The sequence below is a fragment of the Sebastes fasciatus genome, chromosome 12 (assembly GCF_043250625.1).
Source record: "Sebastes fasciatus isolate fSebFas1 chromosome 12, fSebFas1.pri, whole genome shotgun sequence".
NCBI classification, from domain to species: domain Eukaryota; kingdom Metazoa; phylum Chordata; class Actinopteri; order Perciformes; family Sebastidae; genus Sebastes; species Sebastes fasciatus.
In genome coordinates this window covers 28,963,426-28,983,859 of record NC_133806.1, presented here as the reverse complement: position 1 = coordinate 28,983,859, position 20,434 = coordinate 28,963,426, and the positions used below count along the sequence as shown (strand labels likewise).

The 20,434-nt window shown below is 42.2% G+C and overlaps 1 protein-coding gene across 19 annotated transcripts in view; it reads left to right on the top strand.

Annotated features, from left to right (window-relative positions):
- ubr5 (ubiquitin protein ligase E3 component n-recognin 5) overlaps nucleotides 1-20,434 on the top strand; it is a 43,858-nt gene that overhangs the window by 5,549 nt on the left and 17,875 nt on the right. For 8 of the 19 annotated variants that reach the window (XM_074654576.1, XM_074654569.1, XM_074654580.1 and 5 more), the window contains exons 4-35: nucleotides 1,442-1,518; nucleotides 4,451-4,570; nucleotides 5,154-5,436; nucleotides 5,536-5,695; nucleotides 5,982-6,131; nucleotides 6,976-7,187; nucleotides 7,411-7,527; nucleotides 7,692-7,802; nucleotides 8,019-8,173; nucleotides 9,150-9,267; nucleotides 9,560-9,744; nucleotides 9,903-10,012; nucleotides 11,202-11,314; nucleotides 11,484-11,630; nucleotides 11,769-11,880; nucleotides 11,996-12,150; nucleotides 12,247-12,444; nucleotides 12,719-12,929; nucleotides 13,129-13,255; nucleotides 13,547-13,698; nucleotides 14,284-14,379; nucleotides 14,646-14,772; nucleotides 14,907-15,004; nucleotides 15,355-15,512; nucleotides 16,561-16,652; nucleotides 16,777-16,923; nucleotides 17,079-17,197; nucleotides 17,902-18,028; nucleotides 18,159-18,288; nucleotides 19,047-19,207; nucleotides 19,505-19,744; nucleotides 20,027-20,150. In XM_074654576.1, the coding sequence (XP_074510677.1) occupies nucleotides 1,442-1,518; nucleotides 4,451-4,570; nucleotides 5,154-5,436; nucleotides 5,536-5,695; nucleotides 5,982-6,131; nucleotides 6,976-7,187; nucleotides 7,411-7,527; nucleotides 7,692-7,802; nucleotides 8,019-8,173; nucleotides 9,150-9,267; nucleotides 9,560-9,744; nucleotides 9,903-10,012; nucleotides 11,202-11,314; nucleotides 11,484-11,630; nucleotides 11,769-11,880; nucleotides 11,996-12,150; nucleotides 12,247-12,444; nucleotides 12,719-12,929; nucleotides 13,129-13,255; nucleotides 13,547-13,698; nucleotides 14,284-14,379; nucleotides 14,646-14,772; nucleotides 14,907-15,004; nucleotides 15,355-15,512; nucleotides 16,561-16,652; nucleotides 16,777-16,923; nucleotides 17,079-17,197; nucleotides 17,902-18,028; nucleotides 18,159-18,288; nucleotides 19,047-19,207; nucleotides 19,505-19,744; nucleotides 20,027-20,150 (4,632 nt within the window). The remainder of the gene's footprint in view (nucleotides 1-1,441; nucleotides 1,519-4,450; nucleotides 4,571-5,153; nucleotides 5,437-5,535; nucleotides 5,696-5,981; nucleotides 6,132-6,975; nucleotides 7,188-7,410; nucleotides 7,528-7,691; nucleotides 7,803-8,018; nucleotides 8,174-9,149; nucleotides 9,268-9,559; nucleotides 9,745-9,902; nucleotides 10,013-11,201; nucleotides 11,315-11,483; nucleotides 11,631-11,768; nucleotides 11,881-11,995; nucleotides 12,151-12,246; nucleotides 12,445-12,718; nucleotides 12,930-13,128; nucleotides 13,256-13,546; nucleotides 13,699-14,283; nucleotides 14,380-14,645; nucleotides 14,773-14,906; nucleotides 15,005-15,354; nucleotides 15,513-16,560; nucleotides 16,653-16,776; nucleotides 16,924-17,078; nucleotides 17,198-17,901; nucleotides 18,029-18,158; nucleotides 18,289-19,046; nucleotides 19,208-19,504; nucleotides 19,745-20,026; nucleotides 20,151-20,434) is intronic. The other 11 variants (XM_074654582.1, XM_074654578.1, XM_074654574.1 and 8 more) reach the window with 3 other exon arrangements.

Here is a 20,434-nt window from a genome sequence, read left to right as displayed (position 1 = left end):
ATAACAGTTCAATGAATTTATATCTATGTATTTATTTGTTATATTTTGATTTGCGAGGTTAAGAAACCAATGTTAAATCAAGCCTGATGTTGCCTCACACATAAAACAATGATCCCAGTCTCTTCCACACAGTGAGGCATACAGCTTATTAATTAAACACTGGTATCGGATCGGAACTATCTATCTAACTAACTACCGGGACTCAGGAATTTGGGATTGGGACTGAAAAGATCAGATTGCCGCATCCCTAAGCGTAAATATACTATTCAACAGAAAGTTCCATGTCAGCTGCAGCCATATTTTAGAAAATGCCTCAACGGCGCTCCTCTTTACAGTCATCGTCTCAAACACGCCCCATATTAAATAAACGGTGGTGATTGGCCCGTCAGGTCTCAAGTTGCTGAAATCTGTCCAGAGCGTAGATGGACCAGACTCATCTGCCAGAAAACATGACCTTGCAGATTTGTCTGATTCCCAGGCAAACTTCAAGTAGGCTAATCCAGTTTGTAATAGTTGACCTCAGTTTGTTTATTTGGGCTTTGACAGAAATGTCAGCTATCTGGGGCATGCAGGTGGAAGTGTGTTCAGGACAAGTGTGAAGTCAAATGTTGTGCCTTCATTCTTTGCAATGCAATTGTGCATTAACAAACCTCACAAACAGTAGTGTGTTAATCTTAATGTCTATTCTAATGGCGCAGGGTTTGGTTTGGCTATAACATGAATTATATCTTCCAGTATATATTAGGGGTGGGAAAAAATCGATTCACCTATATATTGCGATTTCTTTTTTACGATTTTGAAATAGATTTTTTTAATTCCAGAATCAATATATTTGCTTAATTTGAGTCTATGCAGAGGTAGAAAGAAGTTACCGCTTTTATTGTTGTAGTCAGCCAAAACATACCGAAGCTGACCGCAATGAGGAAGTAGAAAATGGTGGAAAACATTTAATAAATGTCTGGATATATATGACTTCAGGACATTTCTGACTATGTACATGCTTTAAATCCAACATTTTAATGTATTAATTTAGATATTTGTCAAATTAAAAGTCCCTAGAAGTGTATGATTCAACTTTTTCCCATGGTCGCAATTAATCATAATATCGAATCGCAATACTTGTAGAATCGCAATACTTAAAAATCGCAATACATATCGAATCGGCACCCAAGTATCGTGGTAGAATCGAATCGGGTGATAGGTGAATCGTCCCAGCCCCAGTTTACAGCACCTCTTAAGTACATGAACTCATATACACAGCAATAATTTGCATATAGACTCCGATGTGAAAGGTGGTTGAGTGTGTTTGGCTTTATTTAGTTTTAGTTTCAATTCCTAATTTGATATATTGCACTCAACATTAATATATGATTTCTCCTACTTTCAGAGCTTTCATTTGTCTAATTTGTGACACTAAAAACCATGAATGCATCTCTTGTAGGATGGCCGCGTGTGCAGAATCAGCTTTGCTGTCCAGCCTGATCGCCTGGAGCTCAGCAAACCGGACGGCAGCGATGGGTGAGAGACTTCTTTATGATGGGATCTATCCCGGAAACAGTTTTAGCATTGGCACTGAGTTGGAAAACAGATTGCTTGTGGAGATGCCTAGTACAAGATGCACTGAACATGCACAGGCTTACTGACGGTGGTTGCTGTGATTTGAATTCGGCACTTGTGCCCCTTTTGGCTGAGTATGAAGCAGTTGGACATGATTTCACTTGTAGAATAATACTCTGGCTCTTTGCTGCAAAGGAGTGATACATACATATGAATACATCACAGGTCTATTTCCCAAAAAGTCCTCCCAACAGGCAGTTGGTGGATTAGGGGATGCTTTGGAGTGTTGTGCTTTTGTGATTATGATGTTGAGAGCTGCTTTTCAGAGAGTTCTTCCCCAAAGTTAAATGCATTCCAGGGACATTTGTTTTTCCAATGTAGAAACAGAACTGCGATACGATACAAAAATTATACTGTTACCGTTTAATTTCAACCATTGTTTGCCTTATTACTGAAATGATGATGTGGAAAACTATGAATTAGTGACATGGTGTCCAGCATTGTGAAACACAGACTGTATTCTAGGTCTACCGAAAACTCTTGATGCACAGAAAAGTGTTATTTCACTGCATCCACTGGCAATGGCCAAAAACTAAACTGTTGCTATATTAGTGTAGCAGTGGGACACTAGGAGGTCTAATTAAAGCTAGGGACACACCAACCCAACATCAGAGAACTAGCGGCAACAAAGGCTGCCTGTTGCGTCGCTTCATGTCGCCTTTATTTTGGTCGACAAGTTGCACCCGAACACACCGCAAAGACTACAGCCGACAGACAATTAGCACGTACGTTCTGCGCCTGCGTGAAATGAAATGACTCTCCACACCAGCAGGCGGCGGTAGTCTGTATTCGTCATTCAAAAGGGGAAACCAGAAGACTGAGGACTGCGGATATACAAGCCGTTGTTATGATACGTACATGAATCAAAGTGGCGTTTGCCGACAATTTTCACATCACTCTCACTCACCACTTAGCTTCATTCCAGATGGCCATGTCGTTGTGAAAATATTCGTGTATTGGAACGATGAGATGAGATGAAGTTGAAAAATGAGAAGAACCTTCTGTGTTTTTCGACGCGACTTTTCTCGTTAGCTTGTTTTTCTCAGTTCTTTTTCTCTTCTCGTGCACTGATTCGCTTAAGCTGAACTGCCAATCAGAGTGATTTCTTTCCACATGCTGAATCGGCCGAAAAGCCTCCGACATGGACAGACTAGAGCCGACGGTGCGGGACACACCGCAAAAACTAGGCTGACAGACGCTCACTGACCGCCTCAAACTGGCCGTCGGCTTAGTGTGTCAGAGCCTTAAGTTGGTGATGCTAATTTATTAGCTTCTGCTAACACATAGCCATAACTCTTGTGTATTGCTGTTGAATGTAGCTTAGCCTCCCGCATGCAAAAAAATCGCCTGACACATTTGAATCCCTCTTGTTTTTGTGGCTCTGCATAGCTTGTTACCTAGCTAGGTCCCCACTAGTGACTGCCTAATTGCATACATGACTTGCTGGCTAGACCGCTGTGCGTTCTGCTTTCTGTATGCAGCGGAGATGCGGGGCCCCGACTCGCTGCCTCTGACTCTCCCCTCGGCTCATACACACACTCTTTCCGCTCATACACCTCTTTATACATCTATGGCATACACACGGATAATATGTAAAAAGCTGCTCAAGAGGAGGTATTTCTGACTGTATTTGTTTATGATGGACGTATCGATTTTTGACAGATTCCCCTCAACATTTGAGTCAGATTCAGAGTTTTATATTGATGTGGCCGTATCTAAGACTCTTGTATTGATTTTCCGACACGTGTCAGTTAGTCTTTACACCCCCTCAATACTTCTGTCTTTGCTAATCTTGACACCAAACAACCAACAGCAAGACAGTCCCAAAATAGTTTGTGTAACTTTCTGAAAGCCAGTTGCCTTAATGGCTGTGCTGATTGTGTGCTATTTAATAAAAATACTTTTTTTTTTTTTTTACTAGCTGCTCTGTTTTGTGTTGGCTGTGAGTATGTGTTTTTGATGAATGTCTTATTGATAGTTGTCGATCTCCTGCCAGCAGAACAACATCCAACAGTGATTTCAGAGCTTTCAAGGCCCCCTCTAGCTGCTAAATATGCATGTTGTGAATCGCGCTGTAAAAGCCCAGGGAGCTCCCTGCTCCAAACTTTTCAGCAGAACACATGTTTTGTTCCCTGCCGCAGACTTGCAAAAAGAAGATGAGATGGTTTTACATTGTAATAGCTTTTCAGCCAGCACCACTGTGGGGTGCTGGGAAGGAAATGAGGAAAAAGTGTGGCATGTTGTCTTTGGCAATGATTTTGAATCTGTTGCATCTGAATCCTTGTTTCTGTATCCCATTGCCCTCCATTTACAATATGGTACTAAATGTGATTGTATTATTTTATTGGACAGTAAATTCAGTGTCACTGTAGTCCCTGTTATATGAAACGTTGGCATAATTTAGTTCCCTTTCCACAGCAAAACACCATTTATACTATTTATATGAAACCGATTTAGAACACATGAGTTAAGAATATTGAAGTAAACTACTTTTGGTTACTCAGAAGGCATACCATTATAAGAAATCTTGAAATAGGAGAAAGCTGTCGCAGCCCCAAAACCCCAAGAACTTTTAAAAAAGGAAAGTCTTGAACGAGGAACGAGTTGCAGCCAATTCTGATTCCCAAGGGTGTTGCCATGCTAGTCTCCAAAATACCCCCTCCTGTTTCACAATATAATATTAAACGTAAAAATGAATCCTGAACCGAGGGGTATAATTTAACAAACCTCGGGTAAATTTAGTTTCTGTTAACCCAGGTAATAAAAGAAAGTATTTTGGTTCTGTGTGGGACTTCTGTAGGTTTGTAACTGATCTCCCATCTTTTGTTTCCAGTTCAAAGTTGAGCAGTGGTTCAGGGACAGGAAGGAGCTCCAGGCCAGGCAGGACTAGTGATCCGCCCTGGTTCCTGTCTGGCTCTGACACACTGGGCAGACTGGCAGGCAACACCCTTGGGTAAGTTCTGGCAGGGTTGACAGAGACAAATGGTCCTGTGAAAGCTCGGTGTTGAGAGCACAGCACTGACGCTGCTGCGGGTTAGGGGTGTATTCCCCACAGGCTTCTTTAGGGGGCTGTAAAAATATAATGGATAAATGTGTCCACCAAAGGGCATACACTGAAAAGCATGTTCATCGACTCTAAATTTGCAGTCTTAGCGCTTTTGTTGACCACTGGAGAATTTAGTTCTTCCTCAAAATATAGATTGTTGTGCAGAATAACCCTCTTAACGTGCACCTACAGTTTAATGTTGAGCTGAAAGAAAATGGTAGTTGAAATATCCAAAATATGTACATAATACATTCATGATATTATATCAAAGCTTTTTTCTCTTACAATACCTGATTAAATTAGGAAAATTGCCACCAGTTAATTTCTTCCTTCCTGTAAATGCTGCTGATGCAAAACCTTCTTAGTCTCCGCTGTCACAAAGGCTGAATCCCTTCGTACCCAGAAGTGTGCGTGTTTTGAGTCTGCTCTGTTAGTCAGATGGTGTTTTTGGCAGTTGTGTCTGACCATGGCCTTGCACTGTATGTAACAGGAGTCGCTGGAGCTCTGGCGTAAATGGAAGCAGTGGAGGAGGTGGAAGCGGAGGAGGAGCAGGGGGAGGCGGAGCTGGAGGCGGCAGCAGCAGTGGAGGAGGAGGTGGCGGAAGTGGCGGTGGAGGCGGGGGCACGTCGGGCAGGTCATCAACAGCAGCTCGCGATTCCCGTCGACAGACCCGGGTGATCCGCACAGGAAGGGATCGAGGCTCGGGCCTGCTAGGTAGCCAGCCTCAGCCAGTCATACCAGCTTCTGTCATCCCTGAAGAACTTATTACTCAGGTACAAACTCATCAGCATGTATTTATCTTTTCTTTGAAAAAACAACAAAAAAAAACAACCTTTTTCCGTACTCAAACAAATTGGCATCCTTTTCCCCAGGCCCAGGTAGTCCTTCAGGGGAAGTCCAGGAGTGTGATCATTAGGGAACTCCAGAGGACCAACCTGGATGTTAACCTCGCCGTCAACAACCTGCTGAGCCGGGATGATGAAGATGGAGACGATGGAGACGACACAGCCAGCGAGTCCTACCTCCCTGGAGGTTTGTCAAAACAGACAAATGGAGACAGAAAGGACAACGGCTTATATAATGTTATTGTGTTTTTTCAACAAGGGATCATCACTATTTAAGATTGGAGTTCAGGCTTAGCAGTTCAACATATTATAATACAAATAGGCTTGTGTGGATGCATAATACAGTATTCAAATTATTTAATAATGATCTTGTCTTAATAGTATTTGCCAAATTCATAAATAAATATTATAATAAATGTTTTTTTGTTTTTTTTCTTAAACCTTGCATCCTGTTGTGCCCTTGTCCCATGCAGAGGACCTGATGTCCCTGCTGGATGCAGACATTCACTCAGCTCATCCCAGTGTGATTATTGATGCCGATGCCATGTTCTCTGAGGACATCAGCTACTTTGGCTACCCCTCTTTTAGACGCTCCTCGCTGTCTCGCCTGGGATCCTCCAGAGGTAAATCCACAACTCACTTCTGACTAGTAAGGGTGTTAGAGAGGCTTTGGTGGCAACACTGGTGATGGCTTTTGTTGAGGGGATGGAGTTTTAATAGCTTATGAAAGATAAGACAACACAGTAGAAAAGTTGGAAAAGCAAGGCAGTGTTTTTAGTGTTTTTCTTGAGATGGATTGTAAGAAAAAAAAACTTGTGAGTGGCTTAAGTTTTGAATAAGACAGAGATTATCTAACAAACAAAACAGTTTTTTTTGACAAAATGACTGTAAAGAAGAAGAAAAAATGTATTATAGGAGAAAATATTTTCCTCTTTGCTAAATGTGAACTTGAGCCAGTATATGTTTTACACAAATTACCAGTAATGTAAAATGCAATGGTTTTAGCTTGTTTGCTGGTGAAATATCCTCTTTATTTCTGTTTAGCTTGATTTGTAATATGGCTGTTTGGTGTTACAGGCGATATATTTTTGGTGTTGTATGCTGCATGGCTGTAGTACATACTGTGAGCTCTCTGAGAAAGGCCCGCTAGGCCCACCTGTCTTAACAGGGACCCTTTAAGGCAGTCTATTCTAAAAACCTAGCCCACCTTTAGCACATATGCATGCTTTCTTTCTGTCTATCCACTTCCTCTTCTACCTCGCATTCTAACACATGAGCGTGCAAACTGACTCACCCACCAGTTTAATTTAGACTCCCACTCAATCTTCAGTACTGCAATTTTGATCTGCATCACAGGGATTCTAAAGAATCTTATCTTCCTCTCTCTATCCTTAAACCTATGTTGACGGGTCTTTCCCAGAGAGTGGCTTACTTCTATCCCACTGGTGTGACCTTATTGCATACCAGTTCTCCTTCTTCCCTTAGAGCGCGACTCAGAGCTGTTGCGTGAGCGTGAGTCCGTATTGAGGTTACGCGAACGCCGGTGGCTGGATGGGGCCTCGTTCGACACAGAGCGAGGCTCCACCAGCCGTGAGGGCGAGCCCAGCTTGGACAAGAAGAGCATCCCGGTCCAGAGCCCTGTCTCCTTGGGAGAGGAGCTCCAGTGGTGGCCTGACAAGGTAGGAGGAGCACAAACAGAGCTGTTAATCTAATGTTTATTTTAAAACGCAGAAATTTTCGCTATGACATAGCAAGTGGAGCTTCGATCTATTCTATTATTACCTCTTGAGATGTCTCCACAACTTGATTGGAGTCCACTAGTAGCAAATTCAATTCATCGGACAATCAGAGTTAAGTTTTATATTACCTGACATTTATTAAGATTTCTAATTTTCTTTCCAGGACGGTGTGAAGTTTGTGAGCATCGGAGCCATGTTCTCAGAGCTGGTGGCGGTCAGCTCCAAAGGAGAGCTATATCAGTGGAAGTGGAGCGAACCTGAACCCTACAGGAATGCACAGGTGGAGAATGAAACCCATGTGAATGGAATTACCCAGACTGCATTATATGTATTTTTTAGCGGAAATACAATATGCATCTATCTGTTATTGTAGCATGCTTAATGGCTAGAAAGCACTTAAAGTTTATTGTATGTTGAAGACTTTTCTGTCCTTTATTCCATCAGAATCCTTCTGTTCATCACCCGCGCGTGTCCTTCCTGGGCCTGGCCAATGAGAAGATCACCTTATTGTCTGCCAATAGCATCAGAGCCACTGTGGCTACAGAGACCAACAAGGTAGATTAGGATTGGTCCTCTTGACATAAGAATGTGTGCTCTGCTTGGTCTTGCATGGTAACAGTACTCAACCACAGGATAAGTTGTATAACCATAAGATTGTGATTGGCTAAAGAAATGTTTCTATAGTTGCTAATCAGCCATCCTGACATTACAAATATTTATTTAATGGATTGTTCATTAACTCAAGTTTGTGTGTGTGTGTTCGCGGTATAGGTGGCAACCTGGGTGGACGACACACTGAGCACAGTGGCCTCTAAGCTGGAGCACAGCGCTCAGGCTTTCCCTGAGCTGCAGGGGGAACGTATGGTGTCGCTGCACTGCTGTGCGCTCTACACGTGTGTACAGCTGGAGAATAGCCTCTACTGGTGGTGAGAAGAATACGTGTTTTTACATTAAACTACAGTGGAAACCACTTATAGTGATCATGTCTGTCCGGGTCAAATTGATCACTATAAGCATGATGATTATTATAACCACATTTTTATTGTTGTGCACCATTACTTGTGCAGATTACCATCTAATTGACATTTGTATATTTATTGCATAAAGTTATGAAACGGACCGCTTCGCTATTTACTGTCTCGCTGCCAATTCTCCAGCCTTTTCCCTCACCGAGGGTGAGACATTGACGTTTTTTGTCCGGCTCTGCAGCGCGAGCGTGCATGCAGAACGGCGCCCCTCTGCCGGGGCTCCTTGTTCACTCACTCGGTAGCGCAGCCACAGGTGCTTTCCTTTTCCTGCTATGATAACAATGCACACGCAGCATCAGCCTCAGGTATCCAGCCGGAAAGCAGACGGTCCGCGACGCAAAGTATCATGTGATTAAAGTAAAAAAACTAAACAAAAATTAAATTAACGTATGTCTAATATAGTTTTAAAATGTTTTTACAGATGTTTTCATGTCAACACTGTCAGCGAATTACTTGACTACTATAAGCGAATTATTTAAACAGCATTTGTATATGAATGATTTTGTCCCAAGCTTTTTTATTCCATATAAGCGGTTGATCACTGTAACTGTGATCACTATAGGCGGTTTCCACTGTATATGGAATTGTAATTCTATGTTTTTTAATAATAACTTTTCTTTCCGATTGTCACTATAACATTGTTATCCCGTTAAGTGTAGCAGGAGTGTTCATCAAAGTCAAAACAATAGTTTATTACACATTTGTCTTTCATGGTGTTATTGATGGGTAAATATTCTGTCACTACATTTATTATGTGCTATAATGTGACATTTAGAAAGGGGTTACAAATTGATGTATTTCTTAAATTGTCAAAGTGAGAATGGTGTATGTCAGGGAAAGGTATGAACGTGTCGCTGTTTGCATCTGTCTGCAGGGGCGTTGTGCCTTTTAGTCAACGAAAGAAGATGCTTGAAAAGGCCAGAGCCAAGAACAAAAAGCCAAAGTCCAGTGCTGGCATCTCCTCGATACCAAACATCACCGTGGGAACACAGGTGAGACAGAATTTAGAATTTTCATTGTTTTAACTTTTGTTCGCTTGCACAATTGTTATTATCTTGTATGACAGAGGTGGACTAAGTTCCTCTTCTGTTCTGACTTTTCCATTTTAATGTTAATAAGAGGTTTGTCTTGAAACTAGTGATGTGCGACACCAAACTTTTAAAATCAATTTGATACCGATAATTTTTGTTATAATTTTACCGATAATGATCATTTCTGAAATTAAAATGTATCCCAAATCAGTCATTTTTAGAAATAAAATCATTACACTCGTTCCTTCCTTAGGTGTGCTTGAGGAATAACCCCCTCTACCATGCCGGTGCAGTAGCCTTTTCTGTCAGCGCTGGGATTCCCAAAGTTGGCGTTCTGTTGGAGTCTGTCTGGAACATGAATGACAGTTGCAGGTTCCAGCTGCGCTCACCAGAGAGCCTCAAGAACATGGAGAAGACCACTAAGACCCAGGAAATCAAGTCAGTTTCATTTTATGCAGAAAAAAACTGTCCATTTTTGTATATTAATAGTTTACATAATTTTGTTTCACTACACTTTTACCCACAATTAGAAGACAGAGTTCAGTCTCACTTAAGATAAGAATAAGTAAAATTCACTTCACTATCTTATCCCATAGGACGGAAAGCAAGCCAGAGCTGGTGAAGACTGAGATGGGTCCTCCTCCCTCCCCAGCATCTACCTGCAGTGATACCTCTTCCATTGCTAGCAGTGCCTCCCTGCCCTACAGTATGTCAGCTTCTCTCTCGCTCTCTCTCCCTCTTAACCTCGAGCTCCCACAACAACACTCAAGTCTTGACTTTCCTCTCTATCTCCCAGGCACAGAACCAATTTCTTCCTCACTCTGTGCTCTCATTAGTCCTTTGACTTTGAAACAGATGGTGCACAGGCTTTTATCAGCAAGTTTCTTTTTCCCCTGCCTGTTTTCCTGTGAAGGAAGTATGGCCAGCTCACACTATATACTGTGGTGTGTTTGGTTGCCGTTTTTACCTCCTTTGTGTTGATTAATTTTCTGTAGTCCACCTGGTCAGCAGTATATTTTTACTTTCCTAATCAGGAGTATGATGCCAAACCATTTGCAATCCATTGATGTAGATACGAATTCAAGTCCCCATGAAACGGAAGTTAGAGCATCTCCAACTGGTGTACTGATGTGTCTCTCAGTGAAACAGAATATTTAAGCGGTGCACAGTTACAAGATGGATTTAAATCAAATCATTCGCATTTGATTGGGCCGCTAAAAAGTGGGCGGGCTTAGAGTTTAGCTTGATACGCAGCTAGGAGCCACAGAGCAGAGAACTGTTGGCTCCACACCCACGCGATTTTCAACTGGCTGTGGTAACGCTACCACAGCGCGCGCAGTACATGCGGCAAAGCAACGCCGGTCATTTCGCGTCGTCATCTGGTGGACGATCACTTCATGTACTGCTGCGCTGACACTTGAGTCGTCTGAAAATCTGTGACGCTTTGCTTGAATGAATTAACCCTCAGTCACATTGTTTTGGAAATGAGAACAGCGTTATTGCAATATCCAAAAACGCATCTCTTCCTGTCTCTATCCATATTGCTCTGTTAGCTACTACGATCAAGGAATGTATATTGATTCGATCCACAAACAATTGGCTAGCTAGTTGCCCAAAGTCTCATTTGATTGGATGAATTTTTATTGGTTGATGGATGAGTCATCAAACATTTGAGACCATTTGCAGGAAGAGAAAAGACAGGGATTTTGATCAGATTTTGATTTAAAAATACTCTGATACTACTTTTTTTTGTACATATGTTTGGCATAAAACGAGGTAAATGAACAATTAACACAGGATTAAAACTGAGAAAATATATTTTTCATTTCATGGGGACTTCAAGTGTCTTATTTGAAATATCCTGACTAAAAGGGAGTATGCCTTACTACTTGCAGAGCGAAGGCGCTCCACCCCGGCTCCTAAAGAAGAAGAGAAGGTGAACGAGGAGCAGTGGCCTCTCAGAGAGGTGGTGTTTGTGGAGGATGTTAAAAATGTCCCTGTGGGAAAGGTGGGTGCATCTGAAATGTGGCAATTTGCAGAAGATCAGCGTTTGCAAAATGTATTTATATCTTGGAATAACAAGTGATGCAGGTGTCTGAGTCTCTGGCTACTCTCAGATCCCTGGTTTGTGTCCCTCAGTTTCACAACTTTATTACCTTTTTTATACTATGTTCTAGGTGCTTAAAGTGGATGGCGCGTATGTTGCTGTGAAGTTTCCAGGGACATCCAGCAGCATGAGCAACCAGAGCACTGCTGCTCCCACTGATTCAGACCCATCATCGCTGTTGCAGGACTGTAGGCTCCTCAGAATAGACGAGTTGCAGGTGTGGATTATCCAATATTGCTTATCTTCATCTCAGCATTTGGAGTTCAGTTCATTTATCTGTGCAGGTGTGAGCATCACACACCTCTTGACATCCATATTTATTTGCTGTTTATCTCCTTCAATCTGTTCCTGACAGGTGGTCAAAACTGGTGGGACTCCTAAAGTTCCTGACTGTTTTCAGCGCACCCCTAAAAAGCTCTGTATCCCAGAAAAGGCAGAGATTCTGGCCGTGAATGTTGACTCCAAAGGTGAGTCTTTGTTTCCATATGTCAGTGCATACTTAATATACTTTATCAATACATTTGTTTAGTAGTTTTCTTTAGATTTGTATTTTGAACCCTCAAATATCGATCCATCTTCCAGGAGTCCACGCAGTGCTGAAAACTGGTAACTGGGTACGGTACTGTATCTTTGACCTGGCCACAGGCAAAGCTGAACAAGAGAATAACTTCCCCACTAGTAACCTGGCCTTCCTGGGCCAGAGTGAGCGCAATGTGGCCATCTTTACTGCAGGACAGGTGAGACAACCTCCCAAATAGGTGACATGTTTTTGCAGTTTTTGCACATGCCGTACTATATACAAATCTAACACGTTGAAATAATTTTTCTTCCAGGAATCTCCCATCATCCTTCGAGATGGAAATGGCACAATCTACCCTATGGCCAAAGACTGTATGGGTGGAATTCGAGATCCTGATTGGTTGGACCTGCCACCAATAAACAGCCTGGGAATGGGGGTGCACTCTTTGGCCAATCTCCCCTCTAACTCCACCATTAAAAAGAAAGCTGCTATTATCATCATGGCTGTTGAGGTAAGCATGACCTTATAAACACAATGCAAAAAAGACTGAAAAGCAAATTAACAAGTAGATGTGATTAGTGTTAATATGTGCCCCTGAAACGTAGCTCTCAGTCACACTGTTGCCCTGCAAAAACAGTTTTAGTGTGGTGGTTTCTATCATGTTCCTACCCATACATCTGTCTGAAAGACCAAAAAGTAATTCTATTTAAGTCACAGTGCAACATCAGAGACATCCTAATGAGTGATCCTTATCATTACACACTCGTCGCCTTTGTGTCTTTCAGAAACAGACGCTGATGCAGCATGTTCTGCGTTGTGACTACGAGGCGTGTCGGCAGTACCTGGTGAACCTTGAGCAGGCGTTCTTGTTGGATCAGGGCAGCCAGGCCCTCGGAGCGCTTCTGGATCATCGCTGCGATGGAAACCGCAACATCCTCCACGCTGCTGTCTCTGTCTGCTTCCCTGTTAGCAACAAGGAGACCAAAGAGGAGGAAGGTAAGCTTGATTTCCTGGTTACAGTCACATCTTTCCTCTCAATGTCTCAGTTTTTGCCATCTTTATTAAAAAATGTGGAAGGAAATCACTTTTACTCAACACCCAGTTTGATTTTGGAGTCTGCTCCTGTATCAGTTTGATTGCCTGTTTCCCCAAGACTCTCTTCTTCGTGCTAAGTGACCATGCGATTTCATTTCAGAAGCTGAAAGGTCGGAGAGAAACACATTTGCAGAGCGTCTATCTGCTGTGGAGGCAATTGCCAACGCCATCTCTGTGGTTTCAAGCAACAGTTCTGGGAATAGGACTGGCTCCTCCAGCAGCAGAGGGTGAATAACCAGTTATTCGTTTTTTTGCACGACGCAGAATATATAACAGGGATGCAAACAACTCACTTTTCGAATATCGCTTTTTTTTATCACGTCAATTTGGGTGACTTGTGTGAGAGTGCCCTCACAGAGTGATCTCACAGAAATACATGAAATGACCACGACCTCTTGACAGCGCAATACGTGGTGGGGGCACATAATGTGTTAAAATTACGTGCCGCCATGAGAGACAGAGAGAGAGAGGGGAAGAGAAGAGAAGGTGCCCTGTTTCATTTCTTGTGCTGTCAACAGGCTTCGGCTGAGGGAGATGATGCGGAGGTCTCTAAGAGCAGCCGGTCTCGGCCGTCATGAGTCTGGCCCGTCATCCAGCGACCACCAGGACCCTGTGTCACCACCCATCGCCCCACCAAGTTGGGTTCCTGACCCCCCACCCATGGACCCTGGTCAGTGCATCTCTACAAGACTGTATAATTAAGATGATCTTTGTCTGCTCTTTAGAGCTCCTTCAGACGGACAATATCACGGCAACAAAAAAAAAAAATGACACCACTGCTTTAGTGCAGTGGAGATGTCACTACAAGGTATTCCAGACAAAAAACTTGCAGTTCACTGTCCTCTTATTTAGAAATCCTAGTAGTGTGTACCTTGTAGCCGTACGTTAATTTGCCATTTACTTTGTAAGCATCAAGCCAAAGAGTGTGAGATTTCCAAAGATGTACAATCCTGACTCAAAGGGGTATAAACTGCCATGTTGTATGCGTGGTAAGCCTTAAAACTGGAGTTCTCAATTTGAATTTCATCTTCTCACTTGTACTTTGCAGCAGCCCACCCACACCAGTGCAACCTCTTGAGTTGTTTTGCCGTAGTTGTCAGTCTGAAGGCGGCCTTACACAACTGTATCAGAAAGTCTGTGTGCGATCATGGATTTAACTCTCCTTCCTTGCCTTAGTGAATGAATCTAAGACTTTGCAGCGACGTGTTTCTTAACTGAAGTGAAATTTACAAAACTGTTTTCATTTTATCACCAGATGGTGACATTGACTTCATTCTAGCACCAGCTGTGGGTTCACTCACCACTGCCTCCACTGGGACTAGCCAGGGACCCAGCACCTCCACCATACCAGGTACATGACATCTTCGTCATAGAGGAGGAATGAGAAGGAGCTGTGTCCCAAATCCGTACTACTTCTATACATTATGTACTACATACTGTCAGTTACTATACAAAAATATCAACATACTTCACCATTTTATACAAGAACAGGAAATGATACAATAAGTGTGACGTTGGTCGTCAATCAAACTACAACTTTGGAATGTCACTGCCAATTAAACTTCACTAATGCCTGACTGTCGTCTGTCATCTAATGGATTGTTCTCTCCACACAAGCAGGGCCGTCCACCGAGCCATCTGTGGTTGAATCTAAAGACAGGAAGGCCAACGCCCACCTTATCTTAAAGCTGATGTGTGACAGTGTTGTTCTGAGGCCACACTTACGGGAGCTACTCTCTGCCAAGTATGATTCTTCATTTGTATTTTATTCTATTACTTCTAAATGCTTACTGTACAATGTGTGTTTTTGTCCTGATTTATCTGCTAGTTTCTGTTTATTTGTCCCTCATGTGTATCGTTGTTGCTGTTGTTTGACAGGGATGCCCGTGGAATGACCCCATTCATGCTGGCAGTCAGTGGGAGAGCCTACCCGGCAGCCATCACTGTGCTGGAGGCTGCTCAGAAAATGGCCAAGGGTAAGTTAATAAGTCATCTTTCTGTTGTAAACTGGTTTGTCATTTGAAGGGAGACTGTTATGATTGCAAACGTGTGTTTAAATGCTTTCCTAATATTATGCACATATACTCTGTGAAGTTTATGTGACCAACCAGCCACCACCTCTGTATATATATATTCTGAGAAAAGGATGTACTCTTTGCGAACCTGATGTAATTTTAAGTGGATAGCTGACAGCTGGAACATTGGAGGTTGTCCACGAGTTATGTGAATCCTGACCTATTTAGCTGCCCTGCTTACAACAGCCAACTACATGTTGTAACTGGCATTCCTCCCGTTTCCATATTTGTTCCTCAAATTTCTAACACAGTGGGTGACCCAGGCATCGCAGAGAAGGAAGATGCAGATTCTGTGTTCATGGAAATGATTTGCCCCTCGGGGACCAACCCAGATGATTCGCCCCTCTATGTTCTCTGCTGCAACGACACCTGCAGTTTCACTTGGACCGGAGCGGAGCACATTAACCAGGTCAGCCCTACAGGATGTCATTGCACTGAAATTTAGAGGAAAAGCTCTCATTGGAAAAAGTGATGTTGTAGATCGCTCTCAAGCAGCGCTCATCAGAGTCTATTAAGGATGGGAATTTTCTTAGATAATTTTAATTATGGTTGTCAAAGGTAACACGGTAGCGTGTTAACGCAAATTAGCCACTAATTTCTTTAATGCATTAACGCAACTTGCCTTCTATAGGTAGGTTGTAGCGGGCTCAGTTTTAAAGCTAGAGTGAAGATACCATATGAAACTGGAGAACCTAAGGAATCCATTGTTACCAGCCATGTCATACTAGCTTGTCGGGAAGGAGGTTAAATAACGCTTCAAACTTGCGCTACATTTTGGCGAGGAAAATTTGCATGGCCATTTTCAACGGGGTCCATTGACCTCTGACCTCAAGATATGTGAATGAAAATGGGTTCTATGGGTACCCACGAGTCTCCCCTTTACAGACATGCCCACTTTATGATAATCACATGCAGTTTGGGGCAAGTTATGGTCAAGTCAGCACACTGACAGCTGTTGTTGCCTGTTGGGCTGCAGTTTGCCATGTTATGATTTGAGCATATTTTTTGTGCTAAATGCAGTACCTGTGAGGGTTTCTGGACAATATTTGTCATTGTTGTGTTGTTAATTGATTTCCAATAATAAATAAATATATACGTCATATTTGCCCACTCCTATGTTTATAGGAGTATTAAATACTTGACAAATCTTCCTTTAAGGTACATTTGAACAGATAAAAAATGTGTGATTAATTTGCGATTACTATTTTAATTGATTGACAGCCCAAATTTGAATGTTTAAAGACAGTTATGTAACCGATAACTCGATAAGCCCTAAAAAAAAAATGTTTTTAAGAAGCGATAAAAAGATGATTTAATTACTGCTACTTAATTGCCAGGCCAACTTCTGTAGCTTCAGTGCACACATGGAACGTCACTAATTTTGGAGACTGTTTGTTAAGCTCTTCAATATATAATCTTCAGTTGGACGTTTCTCATCACAATGACTTTGCATTCAGGATATCTTTGAGTGTCGGACCTGTGGTTTGCTCGAGTCCCTCTGCTGCTGCACTGAGTGTGCGAGGGTGTGTCACAAAGGACACGACTGCAAGTAAGTCCTAATTTTGAGCGTGGCCTTATTTAAACTTTGTAAAGGTTTCAGTCTTTCGTACCATTACTTGTATTCCACACTAGATTGTACGTATGATCATAAATTAGCTTCTGTTCTTTCCCAGGCTGAAGAGGACCTCTCCCACAGCATACTGTGACTGTTGGGAGAAATGTAAATGCAAAACGCTGATCGCCGGCCAGAAGGCTGCTCGCCTGGATCTGTTGTACAGGTTACTCACAACCACCAACCTGGTCACAACACCAAACAGCAGGTAAGACTCCAGTGTTTTCTGTGCTGGCCTTAATCTACGCTTCACTTTTGTGATTCATAATTGTCAAGTAACTGTGGGCGTTTTCCGAAGATACTTCATATTGTGCAATTGAGGATGAAGTGATATTTCTGACTGATTTTTATTTCCATCTGCAGGGGAGAGCATATATTACTGTTCCTGGTGCAGACTGTTGCCAGGCAGAGTGTTGAGCACTGTCAGTACAGACCTCCACGCATCAGAGAAGACAGGAACCGCAAGGCTGCAAATGCAGAAGGTAGGTTCAAGATCCTTCTCGTATATTACCCACCCTTAAACATCAGTGCAAACTAATGACTTACACATTGTACAAGCATGTATTTATTTAAAAGGATCCCCATTAGCTAGGGCTCCATTATTTTGGCCAAAATGATAATCACGATTTTCTTTTATCAATATTGAGATCATGATTATTTATCACGATTACTCATAGATTTTAAGGACAGAATATAGTTATTGCAATAACTTTATTTAACAACATGTTGTCTGTGTGTGTGACGTTACTGACTGTGCCGCTGTGCACTGACGTAAAACCATCATGTGGAGGCTGCGCGTGTGTGTGTTTGTGTAACCGGTAAAAATAATATATAGAGATATATGAGACTGCTGAGAACTGCACGCTTTGACCGGCTGCTGATTGACGGTGCATCTCTAGTTGTTAGTTTAGGAAGCACTTGATTTATGCAGCCGAGTTTTCTATGATGCTTTTTATATATCAATATCGCAGTCGATCATGATGGTTTAATTGTGGGGAGCCAAGATCGTGATTGCGATTAATATTTGATTAGTTGTGCTGCCCCTACAATTACAACTAATATTCCTGGGGTCCAAACATTTATATGAAATTATTTTTCCGCTAACTGGTCTAGCCTGGAGATTTTTAAACCATTATTCCTTCAAGGCATCTGGTGTATGAAAAAATTCTTCTTTCCTCACTTTCAGACTCTGATATGCCAGACCATGACCTAGAACCTCCCCGCTTTGCTCAGCTGGCTCTGGAGAGGGTCCTGCAGGACTGGAACGCCCTCAAGTCTATGATCATGTTTGGCTCTCAGGAGAATAAAGACCCGTGAGTATCACAGTAACGCAACACTCCCAGCATTAAAATTCGGTTGGCAATAAGAGCTTGAGCTTACTTTGTGGTGCTCAAAGAACTGAAAAAGGCTACACAAATATTTACTATTTTTTGTTTGTCCTAGACTTAGTGCCAGCAGCCGAATTGCCCACCTCCTGCCTGAAGAGCAGGTCTACTTGAATCAGCAGAGTGGCACCATTCGCCTTGACTGTTTCACCCACTGCCTCATTGTCAAGTGTGCTCCTGACATCACTGTAAGTCCAGTTAGCCTGTCTGCATCAGCAACAACATGATTTTTTTCCTCCACCGTTTCTCTATAAAGTGCTGCAGGGATGATGTATATTTGTAGGCCAACCAGGAAGTTATCACCCCGGTTCCTTCGACAAAAAGTCAATGGGGTCAGAAAATAATCTCTGGCAAACAAACGTTTATGATACTTATATCATAGCAAGATAATCTCCACAAGTGAACACCACTTTTATGTTTTTTAAAGTGCAAATACAATCGCCAGAAGTAAAAAGCTAACGTTAGGCTATAAACAAACTGCACAACGGTCGCATGCATCATTTAGCCACTTGTTAGCAACCGCCTTTTTGAAAACATATAAAAGCTTCAAAATTCACGAGTGAGGTATTTACTGATGTATTTTATATTGTAGAACAAAATGTTAAAATCTCTTTAACTTGTGTAAACCACAGACCTTATTTCAGGCATATAACTAAAAACCCATTGATTTCCAGATGAGGGAACCAGAAGTGCTAAAATGCTAACTCATTTCCAGGTTTTAGAACTCATTCCTGAAGCACTTTATTCATTACACAACTAATCTGACACAATATTAAAAAAAACAACTAAATTTCTGAGTAATTCTCGCTTAGGAAAACACTAAATGATACCACCTAAATATTACCAGTGGTAATGCATTTCTTCAGTTTTTATTGCTGTTAACAAGCCCTTGCAATTGTAAGTATTTTGGTCATCAGTGTTTTTTTGTTTTGTTCTCCTGTATTAGTTCATAGACACCTTACTGGGCACACTAGTAAAGGAGCTGCAGAACAAGTACACTCCTGGCCGGAGAGAGGAGGCAGTCAATGTCACCAGGAGGTTCCTACGCTCTGTTGCCCGGGTATTCGTCATCCTCAGCGTGGAGATGGCCTCATCCAAGAAGAAAAAGTAAGAACACTCATCATTTAAGGGCAAAAAGCAGTGACGTAGGTTACCACAGTAAAAACATAAAACATCGACCAAAATTTGAATGTTCAGATTTGAATACATAATGAACACCACTGGAAAGCTACAGAATGATGTAAAAACCTAAAAAAAAACAACAAAGACAACTGCTCTAGGAATTAATTGTACCTTCAGTAACATCAGCATGTAACAATGGGATTACACAATGACATCGATTTGATATGCTCTTTTTTAAATTCATGCTGATTCTGTCTCTTCTCAATTTTTTTCTTCACATAGCAACTTCATCCCCCAGCCCATTGGGAAATGTCGACGAGTTTTCCAAGCTCTGCTGCCCTACGCTGTGGAGGAGCTGTGTAATGTAGCCGAGTCGCTGATTGTTCCGGTGCGAATGGGTATAGCGAGACCAACTGCTCCATTCACTTTGGCCAGCACCAGCATTGATGCTGTTCAGGGCAGCGAGGAGCTCTTCTCTGTTGAACCGCTGCCTCCGAGGCCCTCACCTGACCAGTCCAGCAGGTCAGTTGCTTTTAGTGCCTTTATTTTCCTCTCATATGGACTCCCTTGGTAGCTTCTGGGTTATTAAATTTGACTGTGTTATGGAAGATTGAAATGTGCTCATATTGTATCGGTTAGCCCCATGTTCATGTGCCAAAGCGAAGATATGAAATGTTTGAAATCACTGAGTTATTCACTAGATCTTTACTTGGAGAGAGGAAACCAAAAGGAACAGAAGATGGCTGATTTTTCTTATTCACTAGATTTAATGACTTCTGGTGTTGTGCTTCATTTTTTTCCCAGCTCCAGCCAGACAGCTGCCTCTTATATCATCAGGAACCCCCAGCCTCGGCGCAGCAGCCAGTCTCAGCCTGTCAGAGGAAGAGACGAGGAGCAGGATGACATCGTATCAGCAGATGTGGAAGAGGTGGGGAGCCTCATTATAAAATCATTAAGGCCATAATAATAATAATAATATATTAGATTTATATAGCGCTTTATAGTTTTCTCAAAGACGCTTTAACATAGTCGGGGGGGAAAACGGTGTGAGACAGACAGACGGGAGACGAACGACAAAAAGCGACATACACAGGCACAATCATCAATAATGAACATTGCATGCAAGTGACTCTACACTCTCAAAGAATGTACGATGCCACCTAGCGCCCACACTGTTACTGACACTGTAAGATTTCACTGAGAGTTTGGATG